We start from the raw sequence: 24,151 nt of genomic DNA on the forward strand, positions 1-24,151 counted from the left end.
AATGGTTTGTACTCTGCATTTTTTATGGATGAGGCTCTAAATTGGAAATAACCTTCCATGACTGTCGTCTAGAGATCTTGTGGGTCAGTAACATAAAGAAAACTTTACATAGGGCTAGAGCCCTACATAAACATGGATATTGTGGATATAGAAATACAAAGCCCAGTCCACCTAAAATAATGTCTTACATTTTTTAAGAGAGCTGGCTGCAGGGAATGCAGCCCAATCTTCACTTTCAGAAGATGGGTCTAGTTTTCGGAAACAGAGAAGATAATGGGTGAGCAAATCCAGCACTTGAATAGTCATATTCCTGCTTACACAGGCTTATTCCTGACAAGGCTGATCTGAGTATTTTAAACATGGCATTTGGATTATCTGTGCAGGTGCTCCTCTATGCAAATGAGCAATGCTTTTTTCTTATCCTTTTTACAATGTCATTAAACTTCCCCAAGGAAAATATGTTTGACATTTGTGTTGTAAACTAGGAGACAGTGGACAATCTGGCTTGGCTGGAAAACCACTATCCCAAAATAAAGTCCTCCAAACTTTGGAGAATTCACCTTCTGATCCCAGAATCAGTTCCAGTCAGAATTTTTTATCATGAAAAAACTTTTTAAATATGCTTTTCCACTGACTGAGAATCTAGACTTGGGTTTTGAGGGATCAAATGCTGTGCAGATTGGGCCCTCTGCTAATTTAAACACACCATCTAAAAACTAATTATCCAGATCGTCATTAACGATAATAGCCTAGTCTGACCAGAAAATAATTAAGCATTCTGCATTCTCTTGATTTTCTCCCTGCAAAAAGTGCCTATCGTGCACACTGACTCAGTGGGGAAGGTGTTCGTTGCTGATTTACCAGCAAATTCTTCTTTCCTTGGTGGAAGGATAATGAAAGAAGCAGAAATCTGACAGCAGGAGCATCATGAGGTGATTTGCCAGACAGCTGTCCGGACAGAAATCTGGAGAGGGAAGGTGAATGGAGGTGAAGAGGACGTATTGAAATATAATGACAAATTCATAGGAGGAAAAAAAAAAGAAAAAAAATAAATAATTTCTTGTCTTAAGGGCTCAGCATGGTTTATTTTAAGGCTGAGAAACTGTGCTGTGGACTTTATGTTGGTTATAGCTCTCAGGCAAAAGAGAAACACTTGTCAGGGCTCCATGGGAAAGCCCCCAGCACCCCGAGGGCTGTTTGGAAGCAGGGGCCCAGGGGGTGCTCAGCCTCGTACCTGCTCCTACCGAAGTGCTCTCACTTTCAGCAGGGAAAGGATTCCAGCTGCTGCTGCAGCTACGGTGTACAGGTGACAGTCTTTGCAAATTTGACAGCCTCTTCTTCTGGCGTGGCACCAAAATGTTTGGTTTTAGTGCTCTGAAGTTCTTATGTCTTCAGACTTGAGCCTGCAGTGCCCCTTTTTCTCGAAAGAGATTTTCTTTTGAGAAAGAAGCTACGACTATCTATCTTAGCTATATGAGCAGAAGGAATTAATGTCTTTATTAAATATTTTCTAGATAATTTGAAATCTAGAGGAAAGCTAGAAGAGGTAGACTGGAGAACGGCTAACCTAATCTATGTCAAGGGGAAGTAATCTACTGAGTAGTTCTTTTCTAGCTGGAAAATAGACTCAATGACACATGACATGATTTGTGAACCTATTTTTTTTTTCTGAAGAGCTGTGTGAGAAAGATCTTATGTTTGAACAACTATTGGCAACTAAAGGGAAACTATGTATAGAGTACTCTTAGATATTCCTATTGTTTCATCATTATTCATAATTTTTGAAAATTGGGTGCATATACAGATATGCATACAGTTTTATTGCCATTTTTCACACATACAAAATGAGAGAGTCTCTTATCAGGACTTCAGATTTCCATCTGACAGCTGCTCCAACCCCAAGCTTTTGGAATTTGAGATATTGGTATGTATAATATATTCAATGTGTATTGCATCCAATCTGCCTCTTCACATATGGATTTAATCTTGCGTCAGTCAGAGACTGGCTTCAAAGGGGCAGACTGACAGATGTTGTAGAAGAAGCCCTAGGACATTTTAGGAGCATGGTGTGACTGCCTCAGGGTGTCTGGGAGGGAAGGAAATGCTTGTACTGTTCCCTCCATGGTAAATACTTCTATGGATATGTCTTTTAGGCTACTTTATGTCCTTTGGACATGCTTGAATTTAGAGGACTGAAAAACAGGCTGACTGCAAACAGCCAGACCAAAGGTACAGTGAAGTCACTACTGCCTCTCCACCAGTGGGATCAGGCAAATATATAATATTTCTTCCTCAAAATAGTTTACCAGCATTGAGATACTTGCATTTCTGGGAACTGATGAGCCAAGGGTGGTATCTACACAGAATGTCCTGTTTTTTCCTTGTCGCTTCTTAAACTAGGTTAATTTTTAGCATTCACAATAGCCTACCATTTAGCATTCACAATAGCCTACCATTTGCTGCTTTCACTTGATGTACCCTTTGTCTGACTGGAAGACACAATGAATAATGATTTCCTTAACACTCTCTGTTACTCAAGATTTTGTAGCTATCATTTCTCTGCTTCAGATGTCTTTTCCAGACCTGGAACTTGTTCACTTAAAGTGATCATACCCACATAACTTCTGATGGATACTTCCCTGCCGCCCCAGCTGGTCCATGGTAGGACAAAACCACCTCTCTGAGAGATGGCTGAGCTTTTTCTCTGCCAAAGCTATTCTCCTGTGGTATGGGTAACCATTTGCCCACTCGTTCCCTTATGTGGCTACATAGACAAGACATGCACTATATCAAAAAAGAGAAAAAAAAGTGATCTGTTGAAACAAATCCATGCTTATGCACAATGTGCCAGAAGAAGGAAGCAAGAAATACTGAGGGCATCTGCCTTCTGTTCTGGACTTCTGACAGTGCTTGCACTGGACTCTGACAGGCAACATTTCCTGGCAAAATCTTTCTTCATATGAACAGTATATGAAAACTAAATGAAAGAGAGCAAATTTAGAATCCATTCAGAAACTGTATTTTCTGCATGCGATATTTGAGACCTCGCTTGTTGAAGTCAGCAGAATAATTTTCACTGGCTTCAGTGTGCTTAATTAGATGGTAAATGCTTGTAATCCCTTGGGTCAGGTGTAATTCTAGTTTCTGGCTAGTGTGCCTTTTTTGCTTTATTACACCCTGGAAGTAAGACAAAGATTTCTTCTTTCATTTTAAATCTCTACTGTTTACATGACAAATAGCATGTAAACATAGCATGACAGGCATACATATACCCAGAAATATAGATGTTATTATTTATTATTGATATGAAAGCAGAGATCTAAGCATAGGTTTGTAGAAGTCTCATGAAATCCAAAGTTCAAAATAAATACTAAGACTTGTGGAAACTTCAAATGCTCTCAGGATTCATCATGACTAGAGGAAGTGAGCAGCTGGCAGAGATGTTCTGCAGCTGAACTACAGCAAGTGTTTTAAAGAATAAATCAAACTAAAACAAATTCAGTAAAGGATTATACGCTATATTGAACCCTAGGGTAAACTGATTGATCTAAGACTTGATTTTTGTCCATCCTATATAAGCAGGAATTCTCTCACAGGAATGGCAGATAAAAGATTCTCACCTGATAGGGCTACTGGGTCTTACCTGTATGGAGACGCTGCTGTAGGAACCACCTATGACTCCTGCAATGAGTAAAGGTAAATTCTCTTGAATGGCGTACGAGCCATCTGGGCACATATACTCTGTTTCGTCCACTTTAGTCAAAGATGCCCTGACAAACTCCAAAGACTGTTCTAAGGCATATGTATCCCTGGAACACGTGTCCAAGATGTGGACTCCAAGCTTAATTCCTGGCAGCAAGTAGTTGTCTCTGTTGATTTCATCAATGGCAAACAGCATGGCCTCCAAGCGCTGTATGCCTCGGTCTTCATTGATTCTCCCACATTCTTCTATCCCGGTGCCTTTTTCGTTGATTGGGAATAAGCCACCTAAGACCAGGTCTCCTTCTATCTTGATTTCCTTCCTTACAAAGCTGTGGTCACTTAGAGAAAGGAAAACTCCTTTGGAAAACAAAGCTAGCGCAAGGACTTGGAGTCTGGTGAACATCTTCGCTGGTCTTGTTTTAGCAACTCTGAGAAACATGGGTGGGAGCAAAAGTGCTCTTCAGTCCTTCTGGTCCATTGCCAAAGTTGAAGCACTGTCCCACAAGCCAGTGAAGAACAAGCCAGCAAGACTTTTCAGTGCACCTCTAAAGAAGAGACGAAAGTAATTAGAAAAGGCGAAAGGAGAAGTGAGCTGTTACAAAACCTTTATTAATAAACCATTCAAGAGCAATGTTAAGGGAATGCTGGACAGCACAAGTGATAAGAAATATATTTGTCTTGTGCTCTCATACAGCACCTTATTCCACACTCCATAAATGATTGCAGACTAAGCATCTACTATGACAGCCATGCACAAAGACCACAGGCACATGGGGTGATATATCTGATGTTGACCACCGCTCAACAATGTTTTATATTTTACAAAGACAGAGACCACACTTGGTATTTTTCTCATGCCCTCTTATTTCATCCTCTCTCTCTTCTGGACTCAGAGTCTTATGCATTATTATTCACTGTATCTTCAGCTGCTCAGCTGCTCCTAGATTTCCCTTAGTAAGTTTTTTTTTCTTTTTTCTCTCTCTCTCCGTTTATTTATTTATTTATTTATTTATTTATTTATTTATTGTTGATTGTACTCTACTTACAATTCCTTCAGCTATAGCACTGCCACAGTGCTATCTCCTATCTCCTTGCTGATAGCTTTTGCTGTGCTCAGCACTTGGCCTTCAGATCAAAAGTCTCTGGCTGAAGTCCACCTGCCCTGCCCTCCTTTACCAGCCTGCTTGAGCAATGAGAGGGTGGAAGAAATCCTCCTCTTGTGGTTTCACCTCTATTTTTGGGCTGCACGAGTTGTCTGAAACACAGGAGAAGCCCTGTTTTACCAGGTGGGAAATGAGGGCTGTATATTAGACAGACAAACAAAGCCATGTTGTGCCATTATACTGTCAGCATGCTCCCTGGCAGGGGTTTGACTCAGGTCAACCAGCACTTTTCTAAATGCTGCCTGGATATGCTACATGGGCAAGCAGAGACCAGACACCATTCCCAATGAACAGTTCGGATGCGGCCACAGACTTTTGTCCCTTTAATGCTGGTTTGTCTCAGCAACAGAGAATGGTTTGTGGTCCGTTTTTGTTATTAGCATTGTAGTTCTGCAAGGCACTGTACTAAGTGACCTACCAAGGCTAATTATTATGTGGAAGGCCTGGAAATTGAACCTGAATCTTCGTCAAATGCCTTAATCACAAAATCATCCCTCCTTAAGGCACAAAAGAATTTCTTGCAAGCAAATTAAGTCAAAAAAGAAAAAAAAAAAAAAGATGAAAGAGAAAAAGAGGAGACATGACAAGGAGGAATCTTGTACTTGATGCTTGCTTAGGGCATGAAAATGCCTACAGCTGGACTTGCTCTCTTTAATGTTAATCACAGATCAGTGCTTGGATCACAGGGAGAACAGAGCAGTGATGTATGTACTTAGGATATAATTTTACTCTCACTAAGGTCGAGATATTTTGCCAATGACCTTAAAAGGAGAAAAATCAAGCTTTAGAGTGAAGATAATTTTGCAACAATTCTGTAACTCATACAGAAATTCTATTTATGCAATATAGATGCATGATTTATCTCAGGACTCCTTGTCAATATCTCTTCAAATATGTCAATGTGGCTCCAACTCCTCAGATACATCAGGTATGGTAATATCTAAATAGATCACTTTAATAATTTATTTCTGTACTTACCTTTTTATTAGCAGAATATATATTACTATAACACTTGCATGGTTATTTATAATTTAGAAGTGTTTAACACAAAAGAATTGAAATAAGCAACAACTAAGATTTAACAGTGAATGGTGGATGAGCAAGCTTATTCCAAGGCAGTTGTTTATCCAGGTACAATTTCAATGTTGCTGTACCAAATTGTGTGAAAGATTGTGTTTTATTCATATTTACTCCAACAAAGTTCTCTCTTAAAGGTGTCATATGCATAATTAAAGGTCTTTCTCTCCAATCCTTGTAATATGTGTGTAGTCTGAGCTGCAGGTTGTCTCAGCAGCTTTTTCCGTTCAGAAATAAGTGATATATCAATAGAAAACAAGCTTCATCATCTCCCAGTGATCTATAAGCAAGCCAGATTGCTGATCACATTTGGTTTATTAACCAATTTAAGAAAATATCTTTTCTCTGTAATGTTAGGAGGAGTAATGAAGTAACTGTGTTCAGTAGTCATTTCTGTTTCAGACTTAGTACTATAATTTGTCAAATAATATTCAAGCGTATACAGGACATATAAACATGGTGACAATATCCAATTGCAAATAATTAACAGACAAAAGGGTAACATTTGTCATATACTTTTTTGTGTGCTTAATAATTCAGTTGGACCAACTTCCACTGTTCTCAGTCATTAATAAACCATATGGATAAAAACAGACCTTTTTATTTTTTTTCCCCTTGTAATATTCATCCTATTTACTTCTGTAGCTTCTATCATCACTGTATCTCAGCAAATATTCATATATTTATCCTTGCAACACTCATAAAATATTTTTCCCTGTTTAACACTTGGGGAAAAAGAGGCACAGAAAGATGAAATGAGATTCTCAGAAGAGTCTAAGTCCAGATTTTCATTTGATTGGCACTCACAATCACTATCAAACTTTGAAAAGGGCTCTGCTTCCCTTTAGGCATTGAAAAACATGATTTTGAGTGCCCTGCACCCCATGGTTCCAGGAAAACCTATAAGGTATTCTAAAACCTCTCAAAGACATGCCTAGAGCACGGATTTACCATGAATGACAAGGAGGTTGTTTTCATACCCCTGCTTCCTTCATAGGTGCTAGTTGATTCAAATGGTGTCACCATTCAGCTTGCATCATATTTGTGTCTGAGGGGTCTGTGTTTCAGGTAAGTCAGTGGTAAATATTAGAAAGGGATCTCAAAATGTTTGTACATTGCACATGAAGAGGGTGTATATGAAATGAATGCTGCTATGGTTTGGAGAAATGGTTTTCCCTACAGATAATGCAAAGGATTTCTATATTTTCTATATTTTACCAATGAAGCTTGCCCTGCTGAGGGAAATGCATAAATCATGGCAGAGCAGAGGATTATTCCCAGCAGAAGTCAAGGAGCAACTGGAGAAGCTGAGAGCTGGGAATAGGCATGACCATTTCTCTGTTTCCTTGACACTTTGTGTTGAGGATTGCTGAAGATGTCCAGGGATGGGAAGGGAGGAGGTAGTGGGAAGCCCACGGGGCCTGGAGAACAGGGATGGCTCAGCCCCAGGATCCTGCTCTAGCTGGGGACACGCCGTTTGGTGCCCATGGGTGGGGTCTGCCACCTTAGCCTTCTGCTTGGCAATGCCTGTGAAGATCTACACCAGACATACAAGCCAGGGACTTTCATCTTTTTTTCTTTAATCTGAAAGAATCTCTACAATCAAAACGAACTACTCTGTCTTGACACTGTAGGGAGACACCACACAGGCAGCATCCTGCTTTCCAGGAAAACATGATCATCCTGTCTTATGTGTTTAAATTCTTCATTTATAAACAGGAGGCAGTTACCAAGAACGCTGTGCTGAGCACCAGATATGTTTCTCTCTTTCTGCAGGCTTGGTAGCCTGCGTCCTGCTGCCTGTGTAGAGGCATTGCAGCATCCTGTAGAAGAGCAAAGCTGTTGTATGTGGGTCAGGCAGTGGAAGCGTTAGTGCAAAGGCTGCTTGGTTCAGAGGGCTTCCCCTCGGGGCTCTCAAGGAGTGGTGCTTCCAGGGGCAATGGTTTCTCGTTGGGGTGACACCTGAAGGAAGACGCGAGATTTGGGTGGCCGGTGAGTGGAGTCACTATGGTGACACCGAACAGACAGCTTGATGTGAAGAAGGGAGGTTATTTTAAAGCAGCTCGCAAAGATGGGCTCGCATCGCAGTTTCTCTCCTTTTCTCTCTGGCATGCACCTCCCACATGCCTTCTCTGCAGCTTGCATAATTCACAAATGTATATACAGACATTTTGTACCTATTCCAGGCTAATACAGGTCATATTCCTGCCCTGAACTATGCTACTCAGTTAGCACCCTGAGCTGACCCTTGCCATTTCACCACACTGACAATACCAGCTGGGCTTTGCAATAACAGCCCTCTAAAAGCATGCTTTGGGGATGGCAGGTTAACATTTCATAAAGGAGTGCCTGTTGATCATACTGCAATTCTCTCATTTATCATTTGTGTTTAATGTTTTAACTCCAGCTGTGGGCAGGGTTATGTTGTTCTAGGTGTTCCCTTAATATCAAAATTATTAAAAATACGTACAGCCCAATAGACTGTGGATCCCTGGTGGAAATAGATGTAAAGCCTAGGCGTAGAAGCAATCCAAATATCAAAATGAAAAATAAACAGAAACAGGCGGGAAGAGAAAGGTTTCTATGTCTGGATCAGCAAGCTTCTGCCAGCACTTCCCTACACGAATTTCAGCCAGCAGCACTCGGCTTGTGAGACACCTACCTTCACTGGGCACTCTGCCTTTGGAGCCCCTTCTCTTTCCACCACAAAGGTCCCCAGGGGAGAGTGACATCTGCTCTTGGGGGACTCTGTCAGCACTTCCCTCAGAAAAACTGACTCACTTGTGTTAAGAAAGCAGCTGTGTGGCTTTTGTTGAAAATAAGCTTGTCTCTTGGTCTGTAATATTCTCTCTCTCTCTCTCTTTTTTTTTTTTTTTTTTTTTTTTCTTCTCATACTATTTCCGTGCTTGTAAAAAGCTGATTGCACAAATTCAGCACTGGGTGCCAGTTTGCTTATTTACTATAGATGTGCACATACTTCTTTCCATGAAAGCAACAAGAATGAGAAAAAGGATGTCTGGGTTTTCCACGTTCAGTATCCCAGCGATATCATCTACAAAACAAAATCTCTTTTGTGGCTTTCTTCCAGGGCTATATCCACATGACAGCTCTGGTCTTCTGCAGGCTTTTTGCTTTGAGCTCAGAGAGCAGATCCACCTGTGCTATCAGTTCAGGAGTGAATCCTTGTTAGGCTTAGTGCCTTGGGCACTGCAGTCTATTTTTCTAAGTGTCAAACTCTGAAAAGAAATGCAATTCCATCTTTCGTTTAGCCTGATGACTTGTAAGTGGAGTATGATTGTTCATAGAGCGGTGACAAATTTTCTGACACCTTCCACCATATCAGTACCAATGCCTGGCATTGGCAGGCTATCCAACAGCTGTAGACTTTCCAGTTCTCCACTTATAAGGCTAAGGACAGGACAAGAAACTTTACTGATTGCACCTCAGATCTCCTACCTGGTTTTTAATGCCATTAACTAACTAGCAAATGTCTCAGTCTCCATGAATGGGCTAAAATTCTGGATGTTTTTTTTTTTTCCTCATCCCTACTCTGTGCTATTTAAATTGTCCCACATTTTTCCCCCTTGCAGTGTTTTGCAAGGCTTATCTGTTTACCCGTCTTCCTGAGAGAGGATGCAACAAGAGCTGAAGTGGGTGCTGGAGAAGATTATGTTTAGATTTATTGTGGGTGGCTCTCTCTTGGCAGTTGTGGATTTTTACTGCATTATTCAGGACTATAATGTGATATTGTGGTGCTGGAGCCATATGTCAACTTGGTATCACCTATCACCCTTAATAAACTTTCTTTAGAGGAGGGCTATGCCCGGTGGAAGGTCACAGGGGAGGCTCCCCATGCCTGTGCTCTTGTTGCACATTATAACACTGAAGCTAGTAGTTCCATCAATATATCTGTCTCCAAGGGCACCCCAAAGGACACATATCTTTCCCTCAGCCCTTGCTGTGCCCTACAAATCTCAGCCTAGGGAAGCACATTTCTAAAACAGTTCCAATTCTGCCTCAAAATTCTGGTGTGTCTTTAAGGACTGACACAACAAGTTAAACGCCACGATGTCTTTCTCCCGGAGATCATGGATAACTTGCACAGCAGCATTGCTCATCCAACACATTTGGCACATTTATATGTGCTCTGCCAGAACTTGACCTTAACGCCTGATGAGAACTGCTCTGAAAGATAAGATGTCTCATTTCATCGGAAAAGAGTGATAGAAAAGATTGAGTCTCCTTACCAATTATAATTAGGGGTGTCATCACCTCTGGAAAAAAATAATATTTTTAAAGGAACCCAAGGCTTACAGTGGCAGATATGTGCCAGGTACACAAATTGCTCACATCCTGATTCTGGCTGGCTGAAATTTGATAGCTTGAATCAGGAAGCAAAAAGAAGAGGAAAAAAAGTTGCAGAAAGGATAGTGAGATAGAGAAAACAAGTAAATTTCTTCCATGAAAATGAAGATATTTCCTTCATGAAATGTTAATCAGGTGCTGACGCATAAATTTGCTGAAAATAAATCAAAGTGATTTTCACTTTCTGGCTGTTATATCTATAATTATTTATTTATTTTATTTTATTTCCTTGAGAAAAAAAAATGATAAAAATGGCTTTATAGCTAGGTGATTTTGTTCCTTGCATTTCAACTTGGAGATCTGTGCTTGAAAAACATTAATTAATACAATTACCACTGCCAGTACTGTAAATACACAAGCGATACTAGTTTATACCATGCATGGCATATTGTAGAATTGTTGCTGATCTATTCGAAAAACCTTAAAATTTTGGGGGGTGATTTCGATATAAAGAATGACATCCAAAGCAGGACTTAAAATGTCAGTGTAGAAGGAGATTATTCCTCTTAAAATACAAATTTATATTCTATTATGATAGAGAAAAAGTGAAAAAGAAATCAGAACACCGCATTACTGTTTGTGCTGTGTTAGCATCAACAAGAGATGCTTTATGGTTTCTACAGTGTCAACATACAACAGATGCCCAGCCCTTGCCTCAGAAATCTATGGCATATTCATCCCGTTTCAAAAATAGAATTTAAAATATTCAGTTCACAGGAAAACAAATGTCTCTGATGTGATATTCTTGAAGTTTCTAGATATTAGAGGACTCTGTAGATTACAACAGGACCTATTAATTTAGCCTAGCGAGGAACAAGGAGCCAGTGGAGATTACAGGACATTAATGTGATGTGGAAATATGGGTCTTTGCTTCTTATTAAATCAAGTGAATGCATTTGGCACTGGCTGAGCCCTTCATAGTGAATTTGGTCTCAGAAGACAGAGCTGCAGTAAGCAGACCCCCACAGCTAGAGATCTGGGTCAGGCCATCCAGTCTCCTAACTCGTCTGAGTTTCTTCAGTACTTTGACAATAAGTATATTCAAGTGTATTGGGAAGCCGAGCCATGAGCCTGAGGCTTTGCACCATCTGGACAATTTGTGGTGTAATAATCTTGATGTAATGCAGGGTTAGACCTTTGCAAGTCCCACCATCTTCCCGTCTGTCTTTTTTGGATTGAGCTGAATCCTACTGCTTTTTATCCATCTGCTTATTTCTTCCAGGCATTGGCGACAGCTGAAAGCACATCAGCAGAGACAGCGATGAACAGACAAGTGCTGTCTGCTTATTGATTGTGTGTTATTCGACTTTAGACTCAGTCTTCCTGTGGGGTCCCAGAAACACATGGAATAGGAAAAGTGGGAATACAAAGACTTTGGGGACAAAGGAGCAGCTGACTTCAGTGACCTGTAGATGTCACGGCAATTATTCCTGCTGGGTGCTGCGGGGATGCCATCACCATGCTAAGGTCAGCAATGAAAAAGGCTGGGTGAGAGAGTTAATAAATGTACGGCACAAATGTAGAGTTGTTGTGAACCATTCAGCATCATGTCCTTCGATGTAGCTTTTAGTAAGAGGAGCTTAAATACCTGTGCTTGATGAAAGCGAAGCTTAGCTGGTGAAGTTAATGTCTGCTTAAGGGGTACCTGTGCATTTAGTCTCTGGACAAGTGTGTAGCCTTTCTCTCTCACTTGATTCTTAACCATGACTTTTTTTTTTCTTCCTTTTTTTTTTTTTACCCTGCCCTCACAGAGCTCATTTCTGTCCTGTGCTCCTAACCGCCTGTCATCACTCCGGAACATCTGCAGAGTTTTTCCAGGGCCCATATCTCTCAGTGAGCATCTCCAGCTGATGTGCTCTGCCTGCGCGTTCTTGGCTCCCTCCGAATGGCATCGGTACGAGCTGCCAGATTTCACTCTCATCGCTCCTCTGCCAAGACATTTCCATCACATTGTGGCAGCGGGGCCAAAATACAGCTGAACCTCTGCATATGTGGAGGGCAGAGTCCTTTCTCACTAGTGCTTCTGTTGAGATTCAGTTTGGCTGCTAGCACTGCCAGGGTTAGTCATGCAGGCCTGGTAAAGTTGTCTGTACTCTTTCTCTTTACCTGCATGAGGGATGATTTTTGCTGTCACCTAAGGTGACAGTGGGACCTAATCCTGGCCTGGAGCCCCAGGTAGCTGCATTCAGATATGGTCCAGTACACTCCACCTCACCATCAGGTCAGGAGAAACTTTCCTGGTACAGTGAAGGCGAAGGCCGCAAGTAGGCCAAGCCGCCTCCATGGCTCATCCTCACCCACCCGTGACTTGGTCCCAAGTCAAAGAAAAGCCTTCTGAGGTTGGTGATCCCAACGCTGTCTGACCTGAGCTGTGTCTCCGTGATTGCCACAGCAGTACAAAACACTCAGCTGTGAATTTTCCAAGATGGTTTCTCCCCTTTGTCAGATCAGGCAATATTTCTCCCTCTGACACACGCACTGGGAGCTCTTCAGAGCAGGAGCTGTTGCCTTGCCCGTGGCTGTTCAGTGCTGCGCTCTGTCTCACCACCACCAACCATTTACTGATGAGAATCAATCTGCCTAACTTGCATACTTAGCATATGGCAACATTTTAGGCACCTTTGACCTCCCTCAGGAGAATCTCCTGATTATTCTGACTTCGGGACCCTGTTAAGAAACACACGTCTCTGGATGTCTCTGGAGACCTTCAAAGGCCACAGAAATATTTTTAATGAAAACTCAGATACTTGCTTTGGGAGGATTACATGAATAGGGTCTCACCTGCTGGTCGTACGTTTTGTTATGCTCTTGATAAAATCAAAGAACAGTAGAAAAGGATCAAAATGGTGAAAGACTCTGTTCAGGTTTATGAGGAAAGGAAAGAATTGAAGAGTTTAGCAGTGGATTGTAGCTTTTTTTGCTGCTGATGTGTGTGTTGTGTGTGGGGTGTGTTATGTTAGTTTTTTTTTTTTTTTTTTTTTCAGAATGAAAGGATTAAAAATTTAACAGTAGCCTCTCTCTAAATGATCCCTTCCCCCTCATCCCTTCCCCCTCATACGAAGGCACCAGAGCCCAGACTGGTAACTCGTCCATCGCATAAATGTTACCTCCAGGCTACAGCATTCAGTGGAGTGTGAAATCACAATTAACGGAGCAAGTGTTTTGTAAGTGAACAGAGACTGCTGCAAATTACATCCTGCTATTAGCTGATTTCAGAACAACACTGTTGAGCAGCTTCATGATTACTGGGCTGTGGCGTGTATTAAAAAAACATTAATAAAACATAATTGATTGTGAATTGTGCTTACTTGCTTTATAATTTTAATCACAAATGTCACAGAAGTTTACTGGAAACAAAAGCTTCATTCAGCTATTGTGAGGAACTGGATTGTTCTAAAAATTTTAGTGAACTTGATTCACAGCTGTTGTAGATCAGTAAACTACAGAAACCTATGGGTTCTGAAGACTTAAGAGTTCTGCTTTGTGTTTTTATTCCCCAGTCAACAAAGAAAGGTGTGAGATTGCCTTGTCTCTGCCAGAAAGTACCACTGGGAGCTTGATGGAAAAAATATCCTCAGTCTCTCAGAGCTGCCATTCACTTGACTTGCCCTTAGAAGCAGGTAATGTCACCGAGAGGGAACAGGGTCTGGTGGTTTCTTTTTTACTGAGAAACAAGCAACAACACAGAACTGTGCTTAGACATTCACTTTTATTTCTCTCTTTTGAGCTCAAATTATTTTCAAATCCTAAATCGTGTACACTTACGGGAACCCAATAGCATTTAATTCTGATCCATGACCCTGTCTCGTCTCATGGGCAGACAAGTTATGCCACAGTAGGTTTATGGCTATATTTTTCAAACTTGGATGCTCTGGTATGAATATATGGATTTTAAAAAGACCATCCACAAGCAGATTAATCTGAGACTTTGACAGAATTTGGTTCCCAGCCAGTGATGCAAACTGCCTGCTCTTCTGCACCACTTAATGCTGCTCATGCTTAGGCTGAGAATCCCCAAAACATTTAACTTCAGGCATTGCCTGCACTTGCTGGTCAAGGGAGAATGACACTTATCTCCACTTATTAGCCAGATTTAGTCAGAAGGAGACTGAACTGTGCCAAAGTCCCCAGAGAAACATGCTCAGGTACGCGGGCTGCACTTTGTCCTAACTGTTTTTTTATGGCTATGTAAGCTCTATGAATTTTCATAAAGTTTTCTCACTTTACAAAGAGGTGTCTTAAAGCAAAAATAAAAAGATAGGAGTTCTAATCAGAGCCATCAGAAATGCTAGTGGTAGCAGCGAAGAAAAATCTTAGAAGATGACCTGAAATGCAGTAATACAATACTTGCATTATTGATTGACTTTTTGGCAGCCTGTGCCTTGGCAAATAATCTAATATAAACAAGGAGTAGATTGCTGAAAAGCATTTCCTACTAAAGAGCTAGCAGTACATTTTTTAATTCTTATTTTTATAAAAATAAAAATAAACCCACGAAAGCCAATTTTTCCTGTTTCTGGAAAGTTATATCCCACAAAAGCGGTAACAAACATGCCTCATGCTGACTAAGGGAGTGACTTCTACTGGCACGACACCAAATATAATGTCAATATTATGCAGGCTTTTTTCCTTTTCTGACCCAGCTCATAGGTAAAAGTGCACCCTGGACAAAACACCTCCAGACTGCATTGAGCTGCTCCTCTTTCCGTCTCCTCTGTCCATCCCTCAGACCTCACATAAGCCATTTGCTTGGTCCTTTCATGTGGCTTCACAACAAAAGATATACATACATATATATTTTTATGTGAAGAGCCAGATCAGATCCTCACGTCCCCAACACGCTTGCTGCCTTCTCTCACTGTAAATGGCTATTGCTATGGCAACAACTGTTTAATTCAAAATGTATAGGGGCACTTAGCACAAATTATAAATGGTGAGATACAGCAGCGTGCTATGTGCAATCACAGATTTATGGCCCACCATGGATCTAACCACCATTTGTTCCAGGACACCCTGGGGACCTTGCCACCTGTGGTCTGGCACCCTCAGTTCAGTGCAGCACAAGGAACAGCTTTCTCTAGCCCTGGCTTTGTCTTTATTCTTCTGTGCACAGGCAGTAAATGGCATTTCAGCCATCCGATCAGCAACAGAACTGAGTTTGTTGGCATATCAGGCAGGTCCTCAATACCTTTGCCAAAATACTTAATGGTAGGAAAGTGTGAGGGGGGAACTCCTTGGTAATGAAGGCAGGGAAAGACACAGACCCTACGTAGTGTTTCTCAAATGTTATTAGTGTTCTCCACCAGCATGCCTGGTAGCTGGTGAAGGGACCAGCTGTGCTGCAGGACAAAGCACACCTTGTGTCTGTGACACTTCTTGTGAGGATCTTCTCTGTGGTGCCAAATCTCAGACATGAGAATTTTATGGTTGATAGAGCAGAGGAGGAGCCAACATGAATAATTTTAAGAATTCCTGGTGAATTTAGGAGATAGCTGGTAATTCAATCCTTTATTTGCTTCTTCCTAAACCTGACTAAAATTGACCTCTGTTCTCACGTATGGCAACATCTTACAAAAGGCCAGATGAAAATATCCCTACTCATCCTTTACTCTTTCAAAGAATCGTGTTAATTGTTTAAAACCATTCAGGAGGAGACATTTTGGCTAATGAGATCCTTCTACATAAAAAGTCCTTGGGAAATCCTAGTCAGAGTCAAAACTCTATCATCCTGACTCATCCAAGTCAAAACTCTAGTCAGAGAACTAGTGTACAAGAATGCCAAACTGACTAGGACCCGAAAAAGGTTTTCGGGCACCATACGGACAGCTGCATGATGTGGGACAGCCACTGAAGCTCTCTGTACCTTGTAGTGGCTGTTTACAGGACAACGAGCTTTTACTGCATTGACACTACTTCTGTGGTTTGCACAAATCAGTGTCTCCTGCTTGGTTTCTGTAGGAAGACATGAGTGCACCAGCAGAGAGAATCTAGATCTTAATTTGTAGGTGGACTGTGAACAGTGAACCTTCCCTGTAGGCTTCTCTGGCAGTGGTTAAAGCTGGTGCCTAGGAAAGACAGCAAAAATCGAACAAGTGCATATTGCTGCCTCCCAGGAACATGCTCGCAACCTCCAACAATTTACAGCTCAGAGGGTTTCTGTGCTGGGGGTAATTTCTTTGGATTTATTAGCTGTCAGTAGATTTGCCTTCTGCAAAAAAGTGCATCTGCCCTTTGAACCCATAAAACTGTTCACATCCACCAAACTACCTTCAGAATTTTGAAATGAGGTTCTGGAGGTCACCAAGGAAAAACACCTCTAATTTTTTCATGGGGAGAACCGCCTCCTTGCTTGATCCACTCACCTTCCAGATGTTGTGCCTCTCATTTTTATACTGGAAAGGTGATGTGTCTGGATCAACACCAGAAGATATAAGACAATTTCCAACTTTTTCCACTGAAGAAAAATTTTCATATCTAATTTTAGGCAGACAAAGTGAGATTCCTGTTTGGTTTCCTTTACAGTCAGTGGAGGAAGACAGGAACTTCCAAATGGCAGTTCATGTCCTGGGTGGGTTGAAATACACTCTGAAGGTGCTGCCACCACTACAGAAAACCCCATGGTGGGTTTTGGTCAAGGAAGAGTTAAAACTCTTTTGCATTTCTTTTTGGATAGAGGTTTATTATTTCTTGAAAGATACAGTCCACATTAGGGATGTACTCCTCTCTCACTCCAGGAGGAGTTAGATCTGATTTATTTTGGGAGGGTCAGTGCTGAATATTCTGCTTTCTGTGTGGCCTGGGTGCCTTGTAATAACAAGCTCTTTTGTTATTACAGTTCTTATTGCAATTTAAGATTAATACTTTTATCCTAAATTTCACTGAAGCCAGCATGAATGAATAATAATCTGATTAAAGAATCCAGGAACCGGCCAAGAGTCACTCCATGTATTTGTTAACAAAACTGAACCAGACATGAGGATTTCTTTTCTTTCCTTGCACTTCCTTGCTTTGATCAGGGAGAAGCTCCACATCTGCCAAAATTTCTCCTGACCGCAGGAACATCAGCAGCACTGTCCATGCTGCAGCAGGAGCGCAAAGAATGCTGTTCTCTGATAGTTGCCCCAGATTCTTCTGTCGAACACTGATTGAAAAATGTGAGCTGGAAAACCACAAGGCCAGGTGCACACACACAAAAAAAAAAAAAAAAGTAGGTTAGGAATCGTACATGCCAGATTGTGATCCAGACTGCATTCCCCTCAAGGGCATATCCTTCTAAATCCACAGCTTGCTTCATGGGGCAGGAACATGGCAGAGGAGAGCAGGCGACCTTCTTCTGCCCCTTGTACAGATGTGTGGGGAGCAAAGGGAGGGAGGGAGGCTTGGGCTGTGGCACTCCACCCTACACCAGCCCCACAGCTGTAAGAGGAGAAGAATCCTACATCACAGGTGATGAACTGCAGAGATCTCTTTGGTGGAGCAAGGAGAGAAATCAGGAAGCAAACGGGAGCCCTGGGAGTTGCTCTGCTCCAGCACTAGTGCAGCAACAGGTTTGTAGTCAAGCCATTGCTGAACCTCAGGACAAATTTTGGGAGTCTCATTAATGGTGCCTGGGCAGAGGCAAATTGTGGGAGGAGAGCAAGCATGGAAAAATGAAGCAATTTTAAGGGGAAACTGAAATTTGTTTGCTTTCTAGGGCTTTGGCAAAATCCTATACCTTTACGCTACACGGTGGTTTGCAGGTGAGAACTGTAGGTTACAGAGTTTTAAATCAGACAATGCGATGTGCTTCTAAGACCACCAGGCTCAGTTTGGCAACCCTTCAGGTCTCCGACCCAGCTGCCATGAAGGGTGCTGGCGTAGTTTTCCTTAGGAAATCAGAATCAGTGTGGCCAAAATCCTCAGCCTTTTCCTGCTACACACAGGAATGAAAAACCTACATTCAAGGTGAATGAACGCTGTGAAAGCAGGTGACAGTACTGAAATGGTTAATCCTATGACCTCTCTCCAATACAAAACAAACAAATTATGTAAGAAACAGCCCACATTTGTCTTCTCACAGGCTGCAGTTTTTAATCCATGCTAGTGGGTCGCAGAACAGACACCTCCATCTGCAATGTGAAGCTATCTCATGCAGAGGTAACAAGTGCCAGAGATGGTCTGTTGGCCTGACTTAAGGATTTCTCACTGGTTTGAAAACCCTACCAAACTGTTACGTGTGCCTCTCCTGTTAGGCTTTCCTCTCTAAAACAAAGCTACAAGGTATGAAATCAAGGCTTACTGAAATCAGAGCCAAAGTTCCACGAATTTCGCTCAAACCCAAGCTACACTGAGTCTCAGCTTGTGTTTTTTCTTTCTGATGTGCTATAAGGCCAGGGCATTTTATTTTATTTCCAGGACTGATACATTGTCTGGCAGTTTCCAGCTGATGTAAGACAAGTTACAACAGTGACATACCCCAAAGGAGGTTTATGGAAAGTCTATTTTCCTGTAGCTCTCTCCATGGAGGGTTCTCAGGTGTCTGATATTGTGGCTGAGCTCACTCTCTAGCCTTTCTTTTTTAGTGGGATTTTAATCTTGTTCTGATTCTCTTACTCACCCACCTTCCCTTCCTCAAAAGGAAACCTGTAAAAAATGAATATCTTTGAGGTCTACATTTTGACCATTTTTGATGAAACTGGCTAGCATTCAAACTTTATTAGAATTGACCATTAGTGTAATTAATAAGCTGTATCTCCTTAGGAACCTGGATGGCACCTGGGTGCCACTGACAGTGAAGAGGTCCTGTGGATCCAGCCAATGGAGTTTTCTACATGAAGTGAACTCATTAGATTCCCATTTATTCAGTGAGGTCAGTGTAGCCAAAAGAGTTGGGCGTGCAATTTGTTTAATCAAATATTGGCATCCATTTTAGGCTGAATCACACCCTCCGCTCTGTTGACTATATTGATTTAATCCACATTAAGTCAAGACAGCTAGTTCGCATGCAGACATCTACAACAAAGATGTCCAGATAAGATGGATTCCCCCTTCAGCAAATCAGCAAATTTACCTTTTTGATATAGCTAAAGACCAGCCCCTCTGTCACATTATTTGTATACTATCAGACTCCTGTGTGCCTTAATACTGAAAAGCACCCTAATGTGATAAGAGCCATATGAAATAGGAAGAATTCACATTTTGCAAATCCATTCCCTCTATGGGTAGTGTCTTAGCTGAACTCTGAAATCATTGATTTGCTGGCTTTGAGCTGTTTTGTTCGTTGAGCCCAGAGGATAAGCTTTTTTTTTTTTTTTCTTTCTTTCTTTCTTTTTGCACAGCACATTTCTCTCTTGTATGGCTAATGCTAGTTTATTCTCCTTCAAAACTTACATAATGCTTTTACAGAAGAATGCATCTGTGATATGCTTTTCAGGTTGTTTTTTTTTTTTGTTTGTTTTGTTTTGTTTTGTTTTTTTTAGAAAAATATGAATAAACCAGAATAAACTGGAAGATTGTCAGTATCTTTTGCAGCTTATCTGTATTCCAGCTGTACTCACGGAAAATGCAGAGTCAATTAAAACCAACCAAGTGTAATAAATATGTTTTTTGATTCTGTCAGCATGGCTAAAGATGAAAGCTAATGGCAAATCCATAATAGAGTCACAGAGATCAAATGATCTATCAATCTATAAGCTTACATTCATGACAGATAAATGCTCTTATTATCTTTACAGCATGCCCAAGTTTGTCCAGCACGAACTCGGTGAGTTAACTTGGTACCCTGTAGCTAGGAGGCTTGTATGTACGATGTTTACTTTTTACAATAGATTTGCAGATGCTAAGAGTTTCATTTCTTCAGTCTGTCAACTGCTCCCTGCATTGATCACTGCTCAGCTCCATCCTTCATCAGCTCTCAGCCTTTTTGCACTCCTTGTTCCCAGTCATAATCCTCTTGGGCTCCTCTTTCAAGTCTTTCTGCTCCTCGTCTCTGCAGCCTTTTTCTCTCAAGCTATTCATCCATTCTAAGACACTCTGGGTGCCCTTATCATTCCAGTGGCATGTTTTTTTGGTGTTCCTTTTCTTTCTTTCTTTTTTTTTTTTTTTTCCTTTTCTTTCAATCTACCTGATTACATTGACAACAGAGACATGACCCTTCTGGTTGTCGCCCCCAGTACGGCTGGTAGCTGAGAACACCAATTGCACTGAAATCCTGACTTTGCCTCTGTGCTCTTGTCATTCTTTGAATGGACAAAGTGGTCCCAAGCAGGCACTGTGAAGCAATGCAGGCTCCTTCTCTGTTGTGTGGGATTATTCTAGATGGCACTAGAAGAGCTGAGAGGCTCAAGTGCATTGAATGAGGACAGACTCTTTAAAGTCTTTAGCTACTGGGCTCTTAAGAGGGTTTTCCTGAGTACATGTAAGCAGTGATTTTTTTGAAGGGCTGGTAACAGACCAGCTTCAGGATATTCTCAGAGGTTTAGCAAAAGTCTTGATCAAATGCCTCTTGTCCTCACTCTCAGTGCCCTGTTTTAAAGCATAAGCAACTGCAATTGCTTTTGGAATAAAAGCTTGCTAGACACTTTTAAAATGACAAAACAACAGTACACTTACATAAACCCTGTCTGAAACCTCACCCTCAGCCCACTCTCAGCTCACCTTAAACTGAACCTCACTTAGACCACATCCTGCATTTCCATTCAAGTCACGCTCTTCAGAGAATCATGCGATGGAAACATTTGACAAATTTAGGAACAGGCACCACTGAAAGGGTCTCTTAGGTTGGGATAAAACTCATATTTTTTTATGCTGAATTTAAGAATTTGTATCTGTTGCTGATTCAGTGTTCATTAGAGTCAATATGAGACCTTTGACTGACTCCTCTGGTTCATTGAGTCAGAAGTATTATAGGCTTGAAATATGCGTTCTCTTGTACCCACAGCCTGTTTTAAGCTAGGAACGTAATCACACTCACTAGAAGCTGGTGAAGCATTCCTTTTGTTTCATTGTAGTTATTTTGTTATGGATCTAGCCCATTGTTAACATTAAAATCATTTTCTTCTCTCATTCCAGATATTCAGAATAATTCATTCATCCTGAATGAATAACAATATTTTGTACTTTAACTGAATCTTAGTACCTTATTTAAAACCAGTTAATATCTTAAATTAAACATGAGTGTAATGTGGGAAGAGAGAGGAATGAAATACAGATCTATAATTTTTCAAGTGGAAAAATTAAATTCTTTCCTCCTTCCCTCTCTTATTTGATGGATCTAGTACAAAGCGTATTGAATTAGAATAAGTATAGTAAGAAAGACTTTCTCTGAAGAGGATCTAAGAGATTTTCATATGTGCAGGTGTTATAGAACTGGATCTTGTCTTCAGGAATATGGACACAACTGCTTTTACTGTCTGGGACAACAGTTTACCTGACATACATACAAGTGAAAAAATAATTTCTGACAGATGCATGTCGATGTCCCCTGCAGCAAGTGTGGGTGGGTCCTCATTGTAAACACCTTCAATAAGAGAAAAATAGATCTGCAAAATGAGTACATGTACCATGTTTAAATGACCGTTAGAGCTCCATATAAGTACACCAACTGATTATTTCCATTTCTGGCAGAAGGTGCAAATTTTCTCCATTAATACATAAAGGTCAACAGGAGTAGCTTCCAAATTTGTCCCTGCTTGTCTGTTGCATCTCAGGAGCCACAGAGAAGGAATTAAAAACTCATCAGCTGGTCAGCATGGAGGCTGGGAGCTTTGATGCTTTCAGCTGTTAAGCCTGCTGTTTCATATAACCCATTTTCAACTCCTAGATCTGTTGCTCAAATCAATGTGTTGATGTTTGGTTGCAAGCAATACTGTTTCAGACAGGGTAAGCAATTTATAAAATTTCCATCAGGCTAAGAGTAGCAATGAGCATATATAAGTATGCATGCATGTGGGCTTTCTGGCTGCTTTCAACATTCAGGAAACAATTACAGGAGAGCGTTAGCTGTGCTTCAGTGCATGCTGTGAGTTTAAAGCAATGGCATGATTTTCACTCGGGGACTGCTAGTTTCCCAGGTGGCTCAGCAAGACAACATGGAAGGAAAGCTGCCACACACCTCATTTTACTTTCATTACTTCCGTATTAAACACCTAACACTTCCATTCAGAAATATTGTTTTAAGGAGCTTTAGACAGTTCTCTCCGCTCCACTACCTGAACTAATAAACAATAATATTTTTTATTTCTTCACTTCTTAAAAATCACCTTATTGCTGAGGATAAGTACCATCCCTTATGTTTTAACAATGAGAAGCTAAGGAGAAAAAGCATGGCTGTGAATCAATGGCAGAAGAAGCAAAGAAAAAAGCACTTCTTTCCCAGTGCCACGATCTAATTCTCAGGGAACACTGGCATTGAAGAACAATGAAGAGACCAAGGAGCTAGGGACAGAGAGGTGTTACCTTTAGTACAGCCGTGTCCATCTGCAGTACAGGAGTGTAGTAAGAAGTGGTTCCTGTTCCGAGGCCACTATGGTTGGGGAAAGTAGACACTATTTTGTGTACTGAGATTCTTTTTTAGGTCTTCATTATCTCTTGTTTCTTTTTCTCCCCAGAAACAGCGATTTATCTCCCATTGCTCTTTACAAATGTTGTTGTTTTTTCACTTAATCACATCACCTTGGCCACTTCACCAATGTTTCATAAAGCTGGTTTTTTTTTCTTTTTTTTTTTTTTTTTTTTCTAGAAAGATGCTGAATTCCACTGGGGTAGTGATTGCAAAGGCCATAGCAGAACCAAGAGGGGAGAGCTCTACAACTTTAGACCAGAACAAAAGTGCCCTGAACATCCATTTTCCTTTTGTGAGAAAGAGAACATCCTGGAATTTTCTATGAAGGTGCCCTTCAGTATTTTCTGACTTTGTGACAATCTCTCCTTTAAAGATTGACTTCCCCAAATTTCTTAGGAAAGCTCATGTACACCCCATATTTTTTACAGTCAAATCATTAAAATCCATGAGAATCTTTCTACGGGCTTTGGGCTTTGGCTCCCAATGTGACATACAAATTCCTCCTCCTTTCTTTGGAAGGGGTCCAGTCTAGTAAGTAAAACAGTGCTCGGAAACTTGTTTCCAGGCTCAACTCTGTCTTTGGCTCACCTCTCTGTGCCTATATAAAACAGGGATAATATTACTTTTTGACTTTGTGGATGTGTCCTAAGAATTAATGCTTGTAATGTGCTATATACTATATATAGTATACAGTATATAGTATATATATAGTATATATAGTATATATATGAGTACACAACCTAGCCATCTTCCCAGGGCTCCCTCTCCTTTCTGGGCACAGGCAGGTTCCTTCACAGGATTTTCAGAGCTCCTGGATTTGGCTTCTGTTCCAAAGTGCTTTCTGGACAGCCTTTCTAATGGCTGTGGGGGAGCTTAGGGTGGCTAAACTGAAATATGAGGGTGTCAATAACCTCTGCTGAGTTGAGTTTAAATTACCCTGGGACAGAGCCACTGGCATAGACAGACAGCATGTAGACAGTGGTGCTTGGCAGGCTGACATTGCTTTCTATAAACAGCCTTCATCTTGCAGCTGTAAGCAGAGGGTTGCTGGAAAGTCCTCCCCGGAGCCCTGAAAAAAGCCAGACTAGAGCTCGAGGTGCAGTTCCTAATATGCAGGGGCTATCAGGGCACCGAGGAAACCCTCTCTCCAAACAACTCTATCTGTGACCCCAAATCATGACAAGCATCAACTAAAGCCTCAGCACACACCATTCTGGCAAGCACCAGTTATTATTGCTATTCACTGTTCATATATTTCGCTTTTATGTAATAATTGCCTTGTTCACATTACCTTGTGAACATT

The 24,151-nt window shown here is 41.1% G+C and overlaps 2 protein-coding genes across 8 annotated transcripts in view; one reads left to right on the forward strand and one right to left on the reverse strand.

The window, feature by feature from the left end:
- GRM3 (glutamate metabotropic receptor 3) overlaps positions 1–24,151 on the reverse strand; it is a 106,420-nt gene that overhangs the window by 41,146 nt on the left and 41,123 nt on the right. For all 5 annotated transcript variants that reach the window (XM_080555367.1, XM_080555366.1, XM_080555365.1 and 2 more), the window contains one exon: positions 3,644–4,247. In XM_080555367.1, coding sequence (XP_080411493.1) covers positions 3,644–4,141 — 498 coding nt within the window. In that variant the 5' untranslated portion in view covers positions 4,142–4,247. The remainder of the gene's footprint in view (positions 1–3,643; positions 4,248–24,151) is intronic.
- On the forward strand, positions 4,986–23,487 carry LOC308177786 (uncharacterized protein). 3 transcript variants are annotated; one of them, XM_080555566.1, is made up of 4 exons: positions 4,986–17,854; positions 18,001–18,046; positions 20,021–20,049; positions 23,026–23,487. In XM_080555566.1, exons 1-4 carry the CDS (start codon positions 17,600–17,602, stop codon positions 23,194–23,196), a joined length of 501 nt encoding a protein of 166 aa, XP_080411692.1. In that variant the 5' UTR covers positions 4,986–17,599; the 3' UTR covers positions 23,197–23,487. The 3 variants fall into 3 exon arrangements, 2 of the variants coding, with proteins under 2 accessions (XP_080411692.1, XP_080411693.1); XM_080555567.1 differs by lacking the exon at positions 18,001–18,046; XR_013939405.1 differs by lacking the exons at positions 18,001–18,046; positions 20,021–20,049.

Source organism: Anser brachyrhynchus (assembly GCF_964034855.1).
Source record: "Anser brachyrhynchus genome assembly, chromosome: 1".
NCBI lineage: Eukaryota > Metazoa > Chordata > Aves > Anseriformes > Anatidae > Anser > Anser brachyrhynchus.

Bases quoted from the DNA above. Each gene is read 5' to 3' on its own strand.
- LOC308177786 (XM_080555566.1), top strand. From the start codon at position 17,600: ATGGGGCAGGAACATGGCAGAGGAGAGCAGGCGACCTTCTTCTGCCCC. The intron at 17,855-18,000 runs GTTTGTAGTCAA...TTTGCTTTCTAG, and splicing joins CAGCACTAGTGCAGCAACAG to GGCTTTGGCAAAATCCTATA. The intron at 20,050-23,025 runs GTGAGTTAACTT...TTTTTTTTCTAG, and splicing joins GTTTGTCCAGCACGAACTCG to AAAGATGCTGAATTCCACTG.